Source organism: Caretta caretta, chromosome 2 (genome assembly GCF_965140235.1).
Source record: "Caretta caretta isolate rCarCar2 chromosome 2, rCarCar1.hap1, whole genome shotgun sequence".
NCBI classification, from domain to species: Eukaryota; Metazoa; Chordata; order Testudines; family Cheloniidae; genus Caretta; species Caretta caretta.
In genome coordinates this window covers 135,524,443-135,544,041 of record NC_134207.1, presented here as the reverse complement: position 1 = coordinate 135,544,041, position 19,599 = coordinate 135,524,443, and the positions used below count along the sequence as shown (strand labels likewise).

Here is a 19,599-nt window from a genome sequence, read left to right as displayed (position 1 = left end):
ATTAAAAATTACTTATCTCTTCATTTGACAATAGAGTTACCCCTTCTCCCCCGCCCCCATCCATTTCATAAGGTTTCTTCTAATCCTCTGAGTTAAGAGCATGAGCTCAATATCCAGGATTTATGTTTGTTTCATACAATTGTCCCACTGCATGTTTACCTTTTATAAAAATCTTGAAATTGCCTTCTCACTGGAAAGCCAGCCCGTCGTATCCTCACTGTCTCCAGCATCCCAGAATAATGTAGCTGGTTAAGCACCACTGTCTGGTCGAACTGGTCTGGCATCTAAAACAAATGGATTTTTAAAATTAAAATAACTTAACAATAACGGATATTAACATGGTCTCTATCAAATTTGTAATGTGAGATCTTGGGAAAATAAATGAAAAGCTATACATACAAATCAGAGAAGGATGGAGCCAAGTCAGAGCTTCCTACACCCAAAATACCTTTCACTGGCTGTACAGTTTCTAAACACATGAACGTTTCAGGAAATATGAAGTATCTCTTCAGGATAAAACAAACTAAAAGGGTAATTACACAATGTAATCTCCATTATCTGCAGCACTGCAACCCCTATTTAACCCAATCAGCCATCTCTTTTTATTTCACTTGTATTTAATAACTAGACATTGCTCTCAATAATGAAACAGTGGAAAGCACCAAGGGATTGCTAAATTAATAGCTACAAAATTATAGCTTGAAAAAAATAAACCCCCTTAATCTGCATTCCCTGGAGATAAACACAGGGGTTGAGACTAATTAGAATAGCTAAGGAATAGGTTTGTGTGTGTGTTGTGTTTTTATTTTTGTAACAACGATAGACATTTCATTTCCTATTTAAAGTTGATGATGAAAACTTTGTCAGTTTCTTCCCTCTTCTGATTAGTCATATATTTCATTACTATTATTTCATACTAGTCATGTTTTGGCTACCAATGCAAAGCAGCAGACAGGTCATTTTATTGTGTGTACGTAGTAGAAAGCATTTATTTACCTAGCATATTCAGCCACATCATTCTGTTTCTTTAGCTTTGTGTTTAGCTATTTTAACATCCTTTTTTATTTAGAAAAGAGATGCACCAAATAAGTTATAAACCTGATCATTCGCATATTAAAGCCTAAACATTACCATCAGTGGTGTTTCTTATTTAGCATCCACGGCTACTTTTTTGCCATATCTTGCTTCTTGACCAGATGCTGCAGTGGAAGAATCAAATTCTTCCTTAAATTACAACCATAAAAAAGTGACTAAAGTCCGTGTAAGGTGGCAATCCTGCAAGGCACTGAGCACTCTATCCCTAACCCTGAAAAGTCCATACATATGTGCTTAACTACATAAGGTGAGTAATTCCATTGAGTTCAGTGGGGCTACTCACTTGCTTACGGTAAACCACTTGCTTTGCTGATACAGGCCATCTACCTGAGTAAGACTTGCGTGCACAGTATGGCACATATGACTAATTGGCTATATAGGGCCTGATCCAACTCCTACTGCAGTCAATGGACATCAGTGGGAGCTGTGTCAAATGCTAAGTGACACTGGTTCAAAATGCTTTTTCCATTACTTGTGAAACGGTGAACTTTAATGATGCATTATTTATCACAAGTAATCTTAAGAAAACACAACTTCACAATAATTATTTTACAACTGCACAACTTCATTCAGTTATATATCTCCTGTTGCTGCCAGTCACAATTAAACTAATGTATTAGTTTTATGTTCTATTTATTAGACGTTTAAAACAAAGCAAAATATGTACAGAAGGGAACTTCAGAAATATTAGTGTATTAATTTCAACCTCTCCCCCCCCCCACAAAAAGCAATCAACATTTAAAACAAAGATGTTAATATCAGAACAATCTTCCTTTCATTCATTTCTCCCTCATAGCAATATTTTATCGTGCTTAGCTCCGTGGGCAGTAAAAATTTTCGGAACCAAACTGCTTAGTCCAAATAGCTCTATAAAGTTCAGTAACATTCACCATTTTACAGACATTGCAAGTACATTTCAGCCTCCTCTTTGGCACAGAGGCCAAAATTTATATAGAAAACAACTGCCACACTGACCTTTTCCCCACAGCTAAAGACACTGAACAATAATGAACACCATTCCTGTGCTTTAAAAAGTGCTCGGCCACCATGGCAACCCCTCCCATTCTCAGGATAATTAGTGTGGTGTGGCTACAGGATTTGATAAAGGGTTAGAGGGAGAACGGTGGGCCAGTAAGAAATTCAGCCACTAAAATTTACTTCTCTCACCACACTGAGATTGGATGTCTGAATCCCAGATGCTGATTTACTTAAGGGGAAGGGTGAAGAATCTATAAAAATTGCTTGTCACACCTGGCATTACTTTAATAATTTATTCCTCTTACTAGTAATATGGTTGTTTCACTGTCTTACCTCCCCTCACCCCCATGAAATGCAATGCTCTTGAAAGTTAAGGCTATATCTGGAATGGTGAAAACAGACTTTTGAAAGTGTCTTGTCACATTTGTAACTGCACCTCAATCTTGATTTTCAACTTCCCTCTTAACCTATACAGTATATTTGTATCTTATTCTAGGGCACTATGTAAATGATAACAATAGCAGTAACATTTTCTGAAAAAAGAACAGGAGTACTTGTGGCACCTTAGAGACTAACAAATTTATTTGAGCATCAGCTTTCGTGAGCTACAGCTTATGCTCAAATAAATTTGTACTCCTTTTCTTTTTGCGAATACAGACTAACACGGCTGTTACTCTGAAACCCCTAACATTTTCTGAGATTGCCAAGCATGCTTTCCAGAAGCGCCCAACATGTAGTGGTTTGGTGATGTGGACTCTTGCTTTGTGTGGTTGTGACCCAGCATCAGTTCTGGACTAGCCTAGAAAAATTGTCATTAAAATGTACCAGTCCAAACACAAAAGATGCTTGCCCTCCCTCTACCATGATGACTGATCATGAAAACAAACAAGCAGGATATTTTATTAATCCGTCAAAATAATGCCTTACTGTGGATATGAAGAGTTTTGCAAAACTGATTTACACCATTGGTTACAGTAAGCAGTACTACCAAACCCAAGTATTTAAAACTCACGAGATCAGGCCATGAGATTAGTTTGAGAATCATGAAATTTGGGGTTTTTTTAATTTGCCTTCTGGGTTTCAAGCCTTTAGGGAGGAGGTCACATTTTCAAGCTTTTTTCCGCCCTGCCCCCCGAAGCCATGATGGCTAGAAACTTGTATTTTTTTAAATGAAAGCTGAGATTCTCAAGTAATCAGCTGACTCCAGCAGCAGGGGCTGTTAAGAAAAACAGCAAATGTCACTAGAGCTGGCAACACCCCTCAGCTATCACATAACAATCCTCCTTCAATTGATGCTACTTACTCATTTTTTTAAGAAAAAAGAAAAGGAGGACTTGTGGCACCTTAGAGACTAACCAATTTATCTGAGCATCAGCTTTCGTGAGCCACAGCTGTAGCTCACGAAAGCTGATGCTCAAATAAATTGGTTAGTCTCTAAGGTGCCACAAGTCCTCCTGTTCTTTTTGCAAATACAGACTAACTCGGCTGCTACTCTGAAACCTGTCATTTTTTTAAGAGGTTACTAATAAACACTGGGGCTAAATTCATCCCTGGAGTAACTCCCCTGACATTAATGGAGTTAAAGCAGTGACTAAACCTTTGAAAAGTGTAGTTATTGTTTCAAGGAATTCCACTATTATGTAAGGCTAGTTTCATCAATACATTTTAAATAGCCATTGCCTGCTGTGTTACATGTGTCTGCCCCATGGCAGCAGATACAGATTTCACACTACCTGGGCCTGAACTGTGTTGTCCTGAGGGAGAGCTGCTGGCTATTCTGCTCTTAGGAACATAAGCAGCAATATTGGCTTTGACAACACAAGAAGCTGTCTGGGGAGCTCTCAGACTGCAGGCACCACGGGGGAGAGATTGCAGAGAGCCAGGAGATAAGACATTTAAGCATATCCACCGTTTTACACTTCGAAGTAAAACAACTAAAAGAAACATTAATTCAGTCCTAAGCACAATACCATAACATGCAGCATATACACAGAAAAGTATCATTTTAGGAGTCCTAATCTAAACTATCCAGCAGACTCATTCAAAGCTTATTTAAAGAAAGCAAGCACAGAAACCTTATGATGTAATAATAAATATATCTTACACTTACTATTAATTATTAGCACTTAGGAGCCCTCGTCATGGACCACGACTCCCGTGGTAGGCACCGTACACAGACCAGTAACAGATTGTAGGTAATTCATTTCCTTCTTTATCTAACAGAACTTTACAAACTATAGTCCCAAACCTGCAAACACTTATGCCTCAAATCAATGAGACTACTCATATCCTTGAAGTTAAATTGTGTGTGTTTGCAGAACTGGAGGCTAAATAGTGCATATACACTCCTGTTAAAATGCAGCCACTTCTGAGACTGAAAACGGCAGCCAACCATATCTGAACTACAGAAGTACTCTCTCTCTGTGCCAGAGTGAACATGTCTATTTCATGCACCGTGCTAGATACACAGACTGAAGAAGTCTATTCTGATTTCGCCTACACTAGTCTAAGTCTGAAGTAACACCAGTAGAGTACTTCCAGATTTAAATCAGTAATGTGAGGGCAGATTTGGCCCTGGAATCCAGTAGATGAGGGAGAGAGAGAAACTTCTTTCAAAGCAGTTTACTTTATAAACACATATGTAAAGAGTGGATTTTGAGAAGTATTTTAAAGTGAGCAGAACCACAACTTATCTCTTCTAGAACACTGTATTGAACATACACTGTATCCTCGGATGTAAAAATTAATAACATACTAAAAATAAAACTATCCTAAAATAACGTTAACGTTCTAGCAAACTCAGAAAAGCACAGAGATTCAACTGAAGGCTCTCAAAGCCCCTTACTGTGATATGATCAACATAAAATCTAGTCAGTTTCCAAAATGAGTTAAATTGTTTCAGGTTCTGTATCGGCTCTGAATACCTGTGCATTTTCCTTTCTTCCTTTTTAATAATCATGTTTCCCCCTCCCCCATGGACAAATGAAAGAGGGAAATGACTAACTATCCAGAAGAAACTGAAAATTACTTGACAAAAAGCACTGACAAGTGCACAAAATAAACTGAAGCAAATGGTTTTCTCTCTCTCATCTTTTTCATTTACAGGAATCTTAAATATTATATTTGTAACAAGAGTAAATTAAAAGTTTCCAAAGGAGGGCAATTTTTATTTTTAAACTGAGTATCCCTTTAACTTGACTTATTGGCACCTATTCAATGCTGCACACAAGGTCCTCTATCAAATATTTGCTCCATCAGCATGCAGTCCGTGTTGGAAAAATAAATAACTCATCAGTGATCAGAATAAGCAGTGCTGTGGGCTACTCTGACAGAGGATCACATGAAACTGCACTAACAGGCCATAATGTTTTAATGGAAATACTCCATATTTACACTGATGTAACTGTAATAGAATCTCACCTAAGCCACGTTTGGGCAGTGAGGTAACCTTAACTTGGAATTTCCCTGGTTTTAATGGCTGCAAGTAAGAACCATTCTGCTTGATGCTGTGTTTTTGTTGTTGTTCTTCTCCTTCTCCTCTTTGGAAGTGCAACTTGCAATTTAACAGTTTGTGATGTCCACAGATCTCCAATAAATTTGTGCCAGAAGGCATTAAAGTCAGGGCTTTAATATGATCTGAAATCCATGCAGACAAGACTCTGGCTCCTTAAAATGCTAAATGCCTACTCTGATCAGTACTGAGCCTCCTAACAGTGAAAAGCTTGTGCCTGAGATTATCATCAGGAAAAGCCCTTAGGGCAGACATTAACACCTTCATGCTTTTTTCATATGAGTTAGTTCCTTAGTTTGTAAATTGGCTGGGTGGGGGCGCGCTAGAGTTTAGAGAACCCCAGATGAAGCCTCAAAAAAACAAAACAAAAAAACCCAAAAACCACCACCACCACCACAAACACATAAAAAGATGCAATTTTCTTACAGTGCCAATCATTGGTTAAACCTCACCTAAAATAGTAGTAGTGGTAGTCTGGGTTTAGTCTCCATTTCAAAAGATAATTTCAACTGCCCTGGAAAACATGCCTTGTAAGTATAAGGTAGTCATGGCCCTGCCAAGCTAAACAGTCAAACTGATTTTGGCTAGGTAGAAAGAACTTCACAGCACAGAAACATTATAAAAAATAAATAGTTCCTCATTTCTAGATTGCCTAAGAGAATTCAGACAGAACTATCTCAGGCAAAGAAGAAACACATGGAATAGGTTGACAAGAAAGTCCACTGAAACAAATAGTATAAATGAGTTTAAGAAACAGCCAGATATATACAGAGAGAGAGATCAAAGGATTTCACTGAAGAGACATGGCAAGATACATTTAAAAATGAGAAGTCCTTCCCTGTTTGTAAACACTTTAAATCCAAAGCAAGGAAATCTTGGCAATATTGTATCTTGAGAGAGATACTCTTGATTAAAAGAGCTCATTTGTACTAATGCATAAGTCTAAAGCTTATTGATTTCTATTCAAAGACAAATTAATTCTGCTCCCTGGAGGGATTTATTACACCAGGTCTTTGCAAATGGGTCCCTGTGCTCTTCCAAAATGCATGCATGTTGTTCGGGCTGTCAAGAAATTAAAAAAATTAATCACGATTAATCGCACTGTTAAACAATAGAATACCATTTATTTAAATATTTTTGGATATTTTCTACATTTTCAAATATATTGATTTCAATTACAGCAAAGAATACAAAGTGTACAGTGCTCGCTTTATTTTTATTACAAATATTTGCATTGTAAAAAACCAAAAGACAGTATTTTTCAGTTCACCTAATACAAGCACTGTAGTGCAGTCTCTTTATCATGAAGGTTGAATTTACAAATGTAGAATTATGTACAACAAATAACTGCATTCAAAAATAAAACAATGTAAAACTTTAGAGCCCACAACTCCATTCAGTCCTACTTGTTCAGCCAATCACTAAGAGAAACAAGTTTGTTTACATTTATGGGAGATAATGCTACTGGTTTCTTATTTACAATGTCATCTGAAAATGAGAACAGGCATTTACATGGCACTTTTGTAGCCAACGTTGCAAGGTGCCAGATATACTAAACTTTCGTATGCCCCTTCATGCTTCAGCCAACATTCCAGAGGACATGCTTCCATGCTGATGACACTCGTTAAAAAAAAAATAATAATGTGTTACTGTAAATTTTGACTGACCTCCTTGGGGGTAGAATTTTATGTCTCCTGCTCTATTTTACCAACGTTCTGCCATATATTTCATGTTATAGCAGTCTCAGATGATGACCCAGCACATGTTGTTCATTTTAAGAACACTCACTACAGATCTGACAAAATGCAAAGAAGGTACCAATGTGAGGTTTCTTAAGATAGCTACAGCACTCAACCCAAGGTTTAAGAATCTGAAGTGCCTTCCAAAATCTGAGGGCATGGAACATGCTTTCAGAAGTCTTAAAAGAACAACACTCCGATGCGGAAACTACAGAACCTGAACCACCAAAAAAGAAAATCAACTTTCTGCTTGTGGAGTCTGACTCAGATGATGAAAGTGAACATGCGTCAGTCTGCACTGCTTTGGATCATTATCGAGCAGAACCCATCATCAGCATGGATGCATGTCCTCTGAAATGGTAGTTGAAGCTTGAAAGGACATATGAATCTTTAGCGCATGTGGCACGTAAATATCTTGCAACGCCAGCTACAACAGTGCCATGTGGATGTCTGTTCTCACTTTCAGTTGACATTGTAAACAAGAAGCAGGCAGCATTATCTCCTGCAAATTGTAACCAAACTTGTTTCTCTTAGCAATTAGCTGAACAGGAAGTAGGACTGAGTGGACTTGTAGGCACTAAAGTTTTATATTGTTTTGTTTTTGAGTGCAGTTATGTAACAAAAAAAAAATCTACATTTGTAAATGGCACTTTCACGATAAAGAGATTGCATTATGGTACTTGTATGAGGTGAACTGAAAAATACTATTTCTTTTGTTTATCATTTTTACAGTGCAAATATCTGTAATAAAAATAATATAAAGTGAATACTGTACACTTTGTAGTTTGTGCTGTAATTGAAATCAACATATTTGAAAATGTAGAAAAACATCCAAAAATATTTAAACATTTCAATTGGTAGTCTATTGTTTAACAGTGTGATTAAAACTGCAATTAATCGTGATTAATTTTTAAAATTACAATTAATTTTTTTGAATTAATTGCATGAGTTAATTGTGATTAATCAACAGCCCTACTTGTTTTTCTATATGAATTTGATGAGTAGGAGCAAATTCAATTCCACATATGTAATTCAGCCAGGGTGATATTTTTCTTATCAAGACATCTCTGTCAACATTAAAAAAAAAAAAAGATACAAATCGTTGCATATTGTGATATGAAGTGATCTTTATCTTTATGACAAAAAGGAGTACGGTGGCACCTTAAAGACTAACAGATATATTTGAGCATAAGCTTTCGTGGGTAAAAACCTCACTTCTTCAGATACATGGAGTGAAAGTTACAGATGCAGACATAAATATACTGACACATGAAGAGAAGGGAGTTACCTCACAAGTGGAGAACCAGTGCTGACAGGGCCAATTCGATCAGGGTGGATGTAGTCCACTCCCAACAACAGATGAGGAGGTGTCAATTCCAGGAGAGGCAAAGCAGCTTCTGTAATGAGCCAGCCACTCCCAGTCCCTATTCAAGCCCAAATTAATGGTGTTAAATTTGCAAATGAATTTCAGTTTTGCTGTTTCTCTTTGAAGTCTGTTTCTGAAGTTTTTTTGTTCAAGTATAGCTACTTTCAAATCTGTTATAGAATGTCCAGGAAGATTGAAGTGTTCTCCCACTGGCTTTTGTGTGTTACCATTCCTGATGTCCAATTTGTGTCCATTTATTCTTTTACGTAGGGACTGTCCAGTTTGGCCAATGTACATGGCAGAGGGGTATTGCTGGCACATGATGGCATATATAACAATAGTAGACATTCAGGTGAATGAGCCTCTGATGGTGTGACTGATATGGTTGGGTCCTCTGATGGTGTCACTAGAGTATATATGGGGACAGAGTAGGCAACGATGTTTGCTACAGGGATTGGTTCCTGGGTTAGTGTTTCTGTGGTGTGGTGTGTAGTTGCTGGTGAGTATTTGCTTCAAGTTGGGGGGCTGTCTGTAAGCGAGAACTGGCCTGTCTCCCAAGGTCTGTGAGAATGAGGGATCGTTTTCCAGGATAGGTTGCAGATCGTTGATAATGTGCTGGAGAGGTTTTACCTGGGGGCTGTACGTGATGACCAGTGGTGTTTTGTTATTTTCCTTGTGGGGCCTGACCTGTCGTAGGTGATTTCTGGGTACTCCTCTTGCTCTGTCAGTCTGTTTCCTCACTTCCCCAGGTGCGTATTGTAGTTTTAAGAATGCTTGATAAAGATCTTGTCGGTGTTTGTGTCTGTCTGAGGGATTGGAGCAAATTCGGTTGTATCTTAGGGCTTAGCTGTAGACAATGGATCGTGTGATGTGTCCTGGATGGAAGCTGGAGGCATGTAGGTAAGTATAGTGGTCAGTAGGTTTCTGGTTAAATTTGCAAATTTAACACCATTAATTTGGGTGTCAATAGGGACTGGGAGTGGCTGCCTCATTACAGAAGCCGCTTTGCCTCTCCTGGAATTGACAACTCCTCATCTATTGTTGGGAGTGGACTACATCCACCCTGATCGAATTAGCCAATACTGGTTCTCCACTTGTGAGGTAACTCCTTTCTCTTCATGTGTCAGTATATTTATGTCTGCATCTGTAACTTTCACTCCATGTATCTGAAGAAGTGAGGTTTTTACCCACGAAAGCTTATGCTCAAATATATCTGTTAGTCTTTAAGGTGCTACCGTACTCCTTGTTGTCATAAAGATAAAGATCACTTCATATCACAATATGCAACGATTTGTATCTTTTTTTTTTTAAGGTGCCACCGGACTCCTTGTTGTTTTTGTGGATACAGACTAACACAGCTACCCCCTGATACTTTATCTTTATGCTACTCTATAATCCTCTACCCCCTCATGTCCAGTATCCAATCCAAATAGTAGACTGGGTAGTGGGCAAATGCACAGCCAGCTACATTGTAAAGCCAGTGTGGTCCAGTGGATAGCAATCAGGAAAGCTAGGTTATGTTCCCCACTGAGATGATGTGTGACCTTGGGCAAGACACTTCCTCACTTCCTCCTGCCCATTTTCCCCAGCCTACATTAGTCTTGTCTATTTAAACTGTAATCTCTTTGGAGGCAGGAACTGTCTTTGTGTGTATGCACAGTGGGGCTCCAATCTCAGTCAGGGCCTAGAATGCCAGGCAGATAAATCCTTCTTCCAGGCTGCAGAGATACTCTGGGGAAGTTATTCCAGCCCCATGTGGCCCCTGAAAAGACTGGAAGGCCAAACGCCTTCCTCTCCCCCAGACCACCTGTGTTCCTTTAGAAAACTGCCCTGACCCACCCCATCCTTCTGTACAGTAGAACCACATTGTTTTAAAGTTTTTGCCCCCATAGGCTAAATTACCAGGGCAAGTCACACAGGTGTAAGCCCTGTTTTGCACTGGTGCAGCACTTCTAGGGTAGGGGTTTGCACTAGTCTAGCTACATTGCTCCAAATCTCCCTCCGGTACACAGGCCACAAGGGGTGAAATCTGAGCATTCTTTTCAGTTTCTATAGCACAGCAATATCCACGGAGTTAATTCTCAATTCACATGAGAATAAAAGGTTAAAGTTTTATAAGGTAAGAGAGTAAATAAATTTAGACAGTGTCTTAGGTGGCATGGAGGGCTCAATCCTATTTACAGCTGAGCACATCCAGCAAGGTGTGGAGCGCCTCAGACCCCACTGACTTCAAGAAAACACACTTTGAAAGCAACTTAAAAAAACAAAAAGAGAATGTAGAAGCGTCTGGTACCCTCCAGCATGCAGCCAGCAGCAACTCCTGAGTGCTCTGAAAAGAACTGCTGCAAAAGTGACAGTTCACTGGCTTTGGGAGATGTTCCTTCTCTATTCCAATGAACATGAGAGAGAGAGAAAATAAACCCAACGGACACAGAACAGCACAACAAATGCTAGAAATTTGGATAGGATCTCTGAGTGAGTGTGTATGTGTGTGTGTGCGTGTGCGTGTGTGTGCGTGTGTGTGCATATTTCTCTCCCTGATCCATCCCCTTCCCCCTAAAAAAGCTCTAACAAAAACTGGATAAATAGTAACACTGATGGTGATTAATTGCTAAGATTAAGGCAACAATACAGAGAGAGGGGCATGTGACTATTCAATTGACAGTTACACACATCTAGCAGTGCCAAGCGAGGATCTGAGAAATGGATACTCAAATTAAACATTCTGTACCAAATTCCAGGCAAGATTTCATAGTTAACTTGATAATAATCTCTTAGCTCTTTTGTATCATCTGTACAAGAACAAACATGAAAGCACCACATATACCAATTACAAGGAATAACATATGATTTCTACCTGTATATGCAATTAGCTATCTTCTATTTAATTCCAGTTATTGCATGCTACAGTATGACTTATCTCTAGTTTGTTCCCCTTGAATATTTCAGACTGATGAGGGACATCAGAATTTTGGTGATTACTGTACCAAAGAGTACAGTACCATACTGTACTCTTATGCTTAAAATAATGCCGTAGGAGTGCTGCAACTTTACCTCTTCTTCTTCTCCTTCTTCACAAAAGCTTATGCTCAAATAAATTGGTTAGTCTCTAAGGTGCCACAAGTCCTCCTTTTCTTTTTGCGAATACAGACTAACGCGGCTGTTACTCTGAAACCTTCACAAAAATAGTTATTAAATGAGGAAACACCACAAATGACAATGGCATTTACATAAGGCCTTTCATTCAAACTGCTTTACAAACGTTTACTGATTGCATGTTTCTCTCTTCCTCTCACACACATTGCTACCTCTAAGACACATGAAATGTTGCACCATTAAACAGTTGCTGTAGCTATTGAGCAGTTTTATTACCATTACATTCGTATTGCAGTAGCACCCAGAGGTCTCAGCCAGGCCAAGGCGCCATTGTGCTAAGTATTGCACACACATACAGTAGTCACAGTGCCTGCCCCACAGTGCTTGTAATCGTTTTTTATGGCAAAGATGTGATTTAGAAGCAGCTTTACAAATGTATGGGGAGAAGGGGGAAAGGATCCTTCTAAATGGCTGTAATCTCATACTCATGTCACCAATGACCAATCAATTCACAGAATCTTAGACTTTCCCCTTGGCTATTATTTAAAACTCAATTTAATTAAGATAGTAGCACTGAAGTGTTACATTTCAGGGCAATTATCAATTTCGTGGGTTGAAATGGACCAAATTCTACCCTCAGTTACAATGGGGGTCCACAGAGGTATAAGGGCAGAATTTGGCCAACTGCGCCTTCAGCCTGGTGACAAATAAATCCCAAGGCATGCTGTCTCCTAAAACTGTTCAGTCCCCGTCATTTCTTAGGCACCGATTCAGCCTACATGCTTACAATGAAGCATGTGCTTAAGCGTTTTGCTGAACTGGGACCTTACTGCTTGAATATGTTATTTCAAAGAGCCTACTGAAATCAACAGTGAGGTTCACAGGGGTTCATCCCAAAATGAAGACTGAGTCTCCACCCATGTGAGACACACACAATTAAAAGCATCTGAAGAAAGGGGATTTGAGATTTGGAGCAGCCTTGACTGATACAGTCCTGGTAAAACAGACAGAAGGTGCAGTTTACAGCACAGACCCCAGCGGGAAATCTTCATAGATCCTCCTCTCCACCTGTGAATAATCTGTTACCATTTTATCTAAAGTCATCCTAATTAAAGGCTCCAATCCCTGCAGGCTAAACCTCAATCTGGCCACTCTTTCTCGCCACATTGTAATCGGTCAGCAGTGTTCCCCTGAAAAAAAATCAAGCAAGCTGTTAGTTACAGACTTACCATGAAAAAACTTGCTGTGAAACACTAATTGAAAGGCAGCTGTCCTTCCCTAGCAACACCCTGTCAAGATGACCAGAATCAGGGTCATCACTGTTCATGACAATGGTCAAGAGAACTATGTCTGCAATACAGACTACTCCATTTATAGAATAACAGCTGCTGTTAAAACTAGCAGATGCACACTTCCTCAGGCTGCATACAAACTAGTCTCAAAGGGTGAAATACTGATCCTGTAGAAACCTATGGCACAACTCCTGTTGACTTAAATGGGGCCAAGATTTCACCCATAAACTTTAATTTTCCATGGCAGTCCCATCCACATTTGAGTTTTTAAATCAAGGCATATGGATTCATTTTCAACAGTTTACAGCTGGTAAATATTAAGACATGTTTTCGTTAAAAGTCCACATCTACATTTAAAGAACAAAACAAAACAACATTGAAATATGGTGGCTGTAACATGGTTCACTCTTGCCTGTGTAGCACAGAAATAAAAATATGTTACAATATCATATTTTTTACTACTGGTAAATACCTGGGATGGATCATGGATCTGATAGAACATGTTTTGTTCAATCTACACCAGCAAGCATAGTCAATGTTATAACAGAGTTTGATCCCACAAACATTTTATTAGCCAGCATAGTACTTACTGCTACTCAGTGATCTTTAAAATGTGAAACTGTCCATGTGGCTAGTCCTCACTCAGGTGCTAATATGTGTTTCTTTTGCCACTATGGCAACAGCAGCATATCCTGAACACAATGGCAGAAACGGTGTTGGGCTAGATTGTCACAGCCCTTACTCTGCACGCAGAGGAGGACGGGGAATGAGGCCTCCTTGCTCACACTGTGACTCCAGACATGGGGAGGACCCATGGGACTCCTTGCCCGATACTCCCTACCGTGAGCAAGTGGGCAGGGAGGAGAAAGAATAGGGATGGGGAGTGGGTGGAGTCCTGCCTCCACCCTTCCTTCTCACCAGCCAGAGTAGCTGGATGTCTGTAAGTGGGCAATGCACTGCTCCACACAAAAAACTAAACTCCCTCCCCAGAGCCAGGGGAGAGTGCATGGGAGGAATTGTTACTGTAAGTCACAATTTATTCTCTGGTCTGCTCCTGGAGCATTGCAGCAACATGACACCCCTTGCTTAGGGCAGATTATAAAGTTACTATCTAGCCCTTTTGGACTGGAAGCCCGAATGCTATGGGTGATTTGATGGGCTTCCATTCTGAAATGTTATCTTGCAGAGGCTGCTCAGCATTCTTCATTATTCACAAAGTAAAGAGGTTATATTACCCGTATTTGGCACTTGTGCAACTGCCGCTGGAATACTGTGCCCAATTCTGGTGTCCATAATTCAAGAAGGATGTCAATAAATAGGAGAGGGTTCAGAGAAGAGCCACGAGAATGATTAAAGGATTAGAAAACATGCCAGATAGTGATAGATTCAAGAAGGAAAATCTATTTAAGCTTATCAAAGAGAAAGTTAAGGGGTGATGTGATTACACTCTATATGTACCTTCAAAGGAACAAATATTTAATAATGGGCTCTTTGATCTAACAGAGAAAGATATAAAATGATCCAATGTCTGGAAGCTGATACTATACAAATTGAAACTAAAAATAAGGCGTAAATTTTTAACAGTGAGGGAATTAACCCTTGGAACAATTTACCAAGGGTTGTGATGGATTCTCCATCACTGGTAATTTTTAAAATCAAGATTGCATTTTTTTCCCTTCTCTAAAAATATATGCTGAAGTTCAAACAGGAATTAATTCAGCGTAGTCCTATGACCTGTAGCTCTACAGGAGATCAGACTAGCTGATCACAGTGGTCCCTTTCTAGCTTTATGATCTATGAAAAACTACAGCTTTTACTTATTTAAAGGGAACTTAGTTCTGTGCTCTTATTTGACCTCAGGTGCTGGATAGACAGCCACAAAGATTGAATTTCTTAACTTATCCACAGATAACAGAGGACAGGCACTAGCAAAGTGTGCACTGTGCCACCAGTGTGCCTCAATCCTGACTCTCATCCCCAACCTGGGCAAACAGTTTCTGTGGTCAGCACATTCCTTCTCTATGCCCATAGTTGACAATGCTAGGAAGGGTGCCAACTGTGATATAGACACCTGTCCACTAGAATTCAGACAGAGAGCACCAAATGGCTTCACGTAAACCATTCCACATCCATCAGATGATGGGAAACACAGCATTACCAAGCCCAAATGCTTAAAAAAAACATGAGTCAGGCCTCCGAAAATCATGAGATTGGCTGAAAACCCATGAGATTTAAGAACAGTGAAGATACTGTTCTTTTTAATTGCTTCAGGATTTTTGAGACTGTACCGTGTACCAAGGTCCCATTTTCACGCTTTTCTCCCAGCTGTAAGTGCTAGAAAGTGCCTTTTCAAAAAATGAAACCTTGAGATTCTCATATATTCTCAGGGCGCCAGTTAGAAAAACATCAATTAGTGCATGACTCATGATAAAATTGTGGGCATGGGTAGCACTAAAAACATAATATTTCATCACTGTTATTTTTCTTTAAAGAGGAAATGAATTACTTCTCTTTCTCTGATATAATGAGTTCCCATACAGCGTTTACTTCAATCTTATATTCATAGATCAGGGGAAAAAAATCTCTGCAACAAGCCAACCGTAATAAGCAGGCTTGTTTCTCAGTGTTTTCTCAAGCAGGTTAATGTTCCTGGTAATTCTTACTCTGGAGGAAGAAAATGCCAATTAAAAAATGCTGCCTCCTAGGAGCCTTTCCTTTGGCTTCTTCATGTATTAAGGTAGTTGTCTGAAAGTCATCAAGGGAAATTAGCCAGGCTTAGTTCACAGCTGATATTTGATATGTGTAAATTAGGAGCACCACACAATATTCCACTGGCCAGTTTTGTGTTGCTAGGAAACGAAAGGTCAGGGAACATTCAAAGGCCAGATTATTCCCATCCCCTAGTAAATTCATAGGGTTCTATTCATTCCAAATTCCTTACTCCATGGGTGCTTGCTGCAAAGACTCTCTGACCCGACACTCCTAGAGACTAACTGTGATTCAGATCGGAGCCCCATGACACCAGCCTCCCTGAACTCTGATGGTGGCTGAATGCTCCAATTTCTCCTTGCCTGGAGATTCAAGTAATGCTACCTGCTTGCCTTAACATTGAACTGAGGGCCCAGTTTATACTCAAGAAGTCCAGTCAACTTATAGGCAGGGAGCCAATGGTGTCATCATGAGGGCTCCCAGAGTGTGACTGCCAGCTACCTTTAAGATAACCAATTGTGGCCAGCCTGATAGGATCTATTAAATATTTTAAATGGCCTCTCTAGCTCCAAGCTTAGAAACTTAGCTTATAAAAAACTGCACTGACCCTTTATATCAGCACTGAAATGTTTCATTTTGCCACCTGGCTAACTACAAAAGATTCATGCCATGCTCTTGGAAGATGATCCAGCTTTATCAGATATAATCAAAATATTAGCTACTCTATGTATAAAGACCTTCCAACTAATTTCCTCTCAGGCCTAAACAGTCTTTTTCTGTAGTTGCAAAAAGAAAAGGAGTACTTGTGGCACCTTAGAGACTAACCAATTTATTTGAGCATGAGCTTTCATGAGCTACAGCTCACTTCATCTGATGCATACCGTGGAAACTGCAGCAGACTTTATATATACACAGAGAATATGAAACAATACCTCCTCCCACCCCACTGTCCTGCTGGTAATAGCTTATCTAAAGTGATCATCAGGTGGGCCATTTCCACCTGATGTAGTTGGTGACTCTGAGGTCATATTTTTAAAGACAATCTCAGTTGGTCCTGTTGCATCTCTCTTTGCTGTTCTCTTCAAAATTTACTCTCACACACTGGTCTTGTTTTCCTACTTGTTTTTATATTAGAAATTCAGGTCTTGTCTAGAAGACTGTACAGGTAACTGGAGAGCAAGTAGAATAAGGAGATTCAAGTGAACCTGATCAATTGAAAAGGGGAGTGATTTCAGTCAGAATGTTTAACACAGTTTGGTAATGTTTGCTTTTGTTAACACCTTCTTTACTCACACGCCTGAAACATAGTTTGGAGAAAGGATTCTGTTCCAGACTTAACACATCCTGCCTCTTTAGCAGCTGAAAAATCTCCCATTGCACTTCTCTGGTGCTCCAGTGAGACCACCATTAAAAATAAGACCTGATACCTCTAAGGTACAAATACACCAGGCAAAAAACAAACAACAACAAAATTGTCCCTTCCCCAACCCAACCCTCTGCCCAAAACAACAACAAATCTTTCATGATTTATTTATACCTCATGTAACCATACAAAATGGCACACACTCTTCCCCCCAACACCCCCCCTTTGCCGGTAACCCTTATCAATACCATTTCTAGAGCAACAGTAACTTAACTTCATCTGCCCAGCAGATTGTGGTATTCACAATTTGACAGATGATCAACTACAGTGGTAACCATCTATCACAATAATTATCACAATACAGCATCTGTGACGCCACCAGAATTTCTTATTGTAATGTAGGAAAGTATTGTGATCTCAGATACTGCAGCAGGATAACTGTTGGTAAATGCTGACTTTTTAATGGAAACTACTGAATATTACCATACAATGCTCTAGACAAAACTGTATTACAGATTACTTATCTGTCCAAATTCCTAGTCTGTTCTCAGTTCAGAGATAAGCACACAGCAAGACAACACCTCACTATTAGCCTGATCCAATGCTCCCAGAAGTCAACAAAAGACTCCCACTGACTTCAGTACACATTGGATCAGGCCCTAAATTACTTAAAATTTCCTATGTAGGGCCAGATCCTCTGGGGCTTTAAATTGGCATAACTGTTCACATCAATGGAGCTTTGGCAATTGACTCCCGTAGAGTTTGTGACCCATAGTCCTTTTGATCTTGATATCTTAACACAGAGTTCAGTCCTTCTTAGTTATATGAAGGTATAGATCTACTCCGTTAAATAATTTGTTTTAAAAGACAAACCTGTGAGCCCAGATTTTGCTCTTACTTACGTTTTGCAGTCTTACTGCAAATCAGAATTTGGCCCCTTGTTCTTTCTAAGTAGGTTTGCTCTGTTACACCTCTAAAATTTCTGTTCATGGAACCTACAGCAGGATTCAATATTAGACTCTTCATTTTATCATTAGCCATCTATGTGCATTTTGATTACTGACCTACTGAAATGGGTTCTCTTGGGGCTGGATGGCAATTTGGACCATATATCCGTGGAATGAGGGATATTAAAACTTGTCTTGCAGATCTACACAGATTACATGGATCTTGGATGTGGAGTGCAAGAGTAAGTAAGGCTACATGCCTGCCCACTCTCTCCTCACAGCAGGTAGTGTGTTGGCTTTACCCACTTTACTCACTTGCCAGCACAGCTGAGCAAGTACAGGGTGGGTAAAATGCTTGAGCGCAGGATTAATTTTGAAGCACGTGCTTAAGCTCCACTGAAGTCAGTGACACTTATGCATGTGCTTCAGTATGTTGCTGAATTGGGACCTTACTGATAGTATAAGCCAGCAGCAAATTACTACCAAGCAAGGAGGTAATTTTCACTTCCTGAGTTACGATTCTTTCCCGAAGGAAATTCCTTGGGTTGTGCAAGTATGTGCCACCTCCTTAATAGGTTTCCCTGTGATAAAATTTAGCCCTGGGTTGAGTCAGAATTAGAAGTTTCAAGCAAATTCTGCTTTCTACAAGAGCATATTTCTGTTTGCTAAAGGAATTATGCTCTGGAATTAGCTATGTAGAGTTTTTCACATATCTGCTTCAGCACTTTTAACAAAGCCACTGCTACTTCCTTTGAAAGACTGCTTAAAGTTTATGATACTGTAGTTTTGAGCCTGGACGGTATTTCTTTTAGCTGAAATAAGCACAAATGATGTGGCTGGCACATTTTGCACTGGTATTCTATCCTTTCAAACTGAATCTGGGGCAGCCATTCATTTGAGAAAGCTGATACCACACAGGATTTGGCAATTATCAGTGGCTCTCTGAAAGTGAAGGAGTTCTTTCAATCTGTACATTACCTATTTTACTACAGAAAGTTGTAGGCACTGAGATTTCCAAATGACAGTCAAATGTATTAAAAAGTGATTATTTGCTCCTTGCTTCTTAATGTAAAATATTTTGGTCTCCAAAGTACACTCTCAAAAATGCCATTAGAAATCCATTGTTTATTCATGTAATTACACTATACATAGATAGTTTTTATGGGTGTTAGCTGAGAGATCACTGATAACAGCACACAGAAATGAGGAATAGATAACATGATGCTGGGTGTAATTTACGGTAAACTTGCCCTATGGGCTAACCAAGTGAAGCACAGTGGGATATAATACGCAAAGGTGTATTTGACAATCCATGGGTATAATAAACCTATAGGAATTTCTTGGTGCCCTGAGTCATTCCCATATGGAGAAGTTTCTCTTGGCTTGCATGCAATAAAACTAGTAACTTCACAGCACCAAAGACAAGAATAAAATATTTATTACATCATTGGACTGGATAACAAAATTCAGGTGGCTGACATAGTCATGTGACCCTAAAGAGTT

General features: G+C 39.4%; 1 protein-coding gene across 1 annotated transcript in view; it reads right to left on the bottom strand.

The window, feature by feature from the left end:
• MYO10 (myosin X) overlaps positions 1–19,599 on the bottom strand; it is a 295,459-nt gene that overhangs the window by 50,083 nt on the left and 225,777 nt on the right. The window contains exon 20 of the mRNA XM_075125436.1: positions 160–284. Within this exon, the coding sequence (XP_074981537.1) occupies positions 160–284 (125 nt within the window). The remainder of the gene's footprint in view (positions 1–159; positions 285–19,599) is intronic.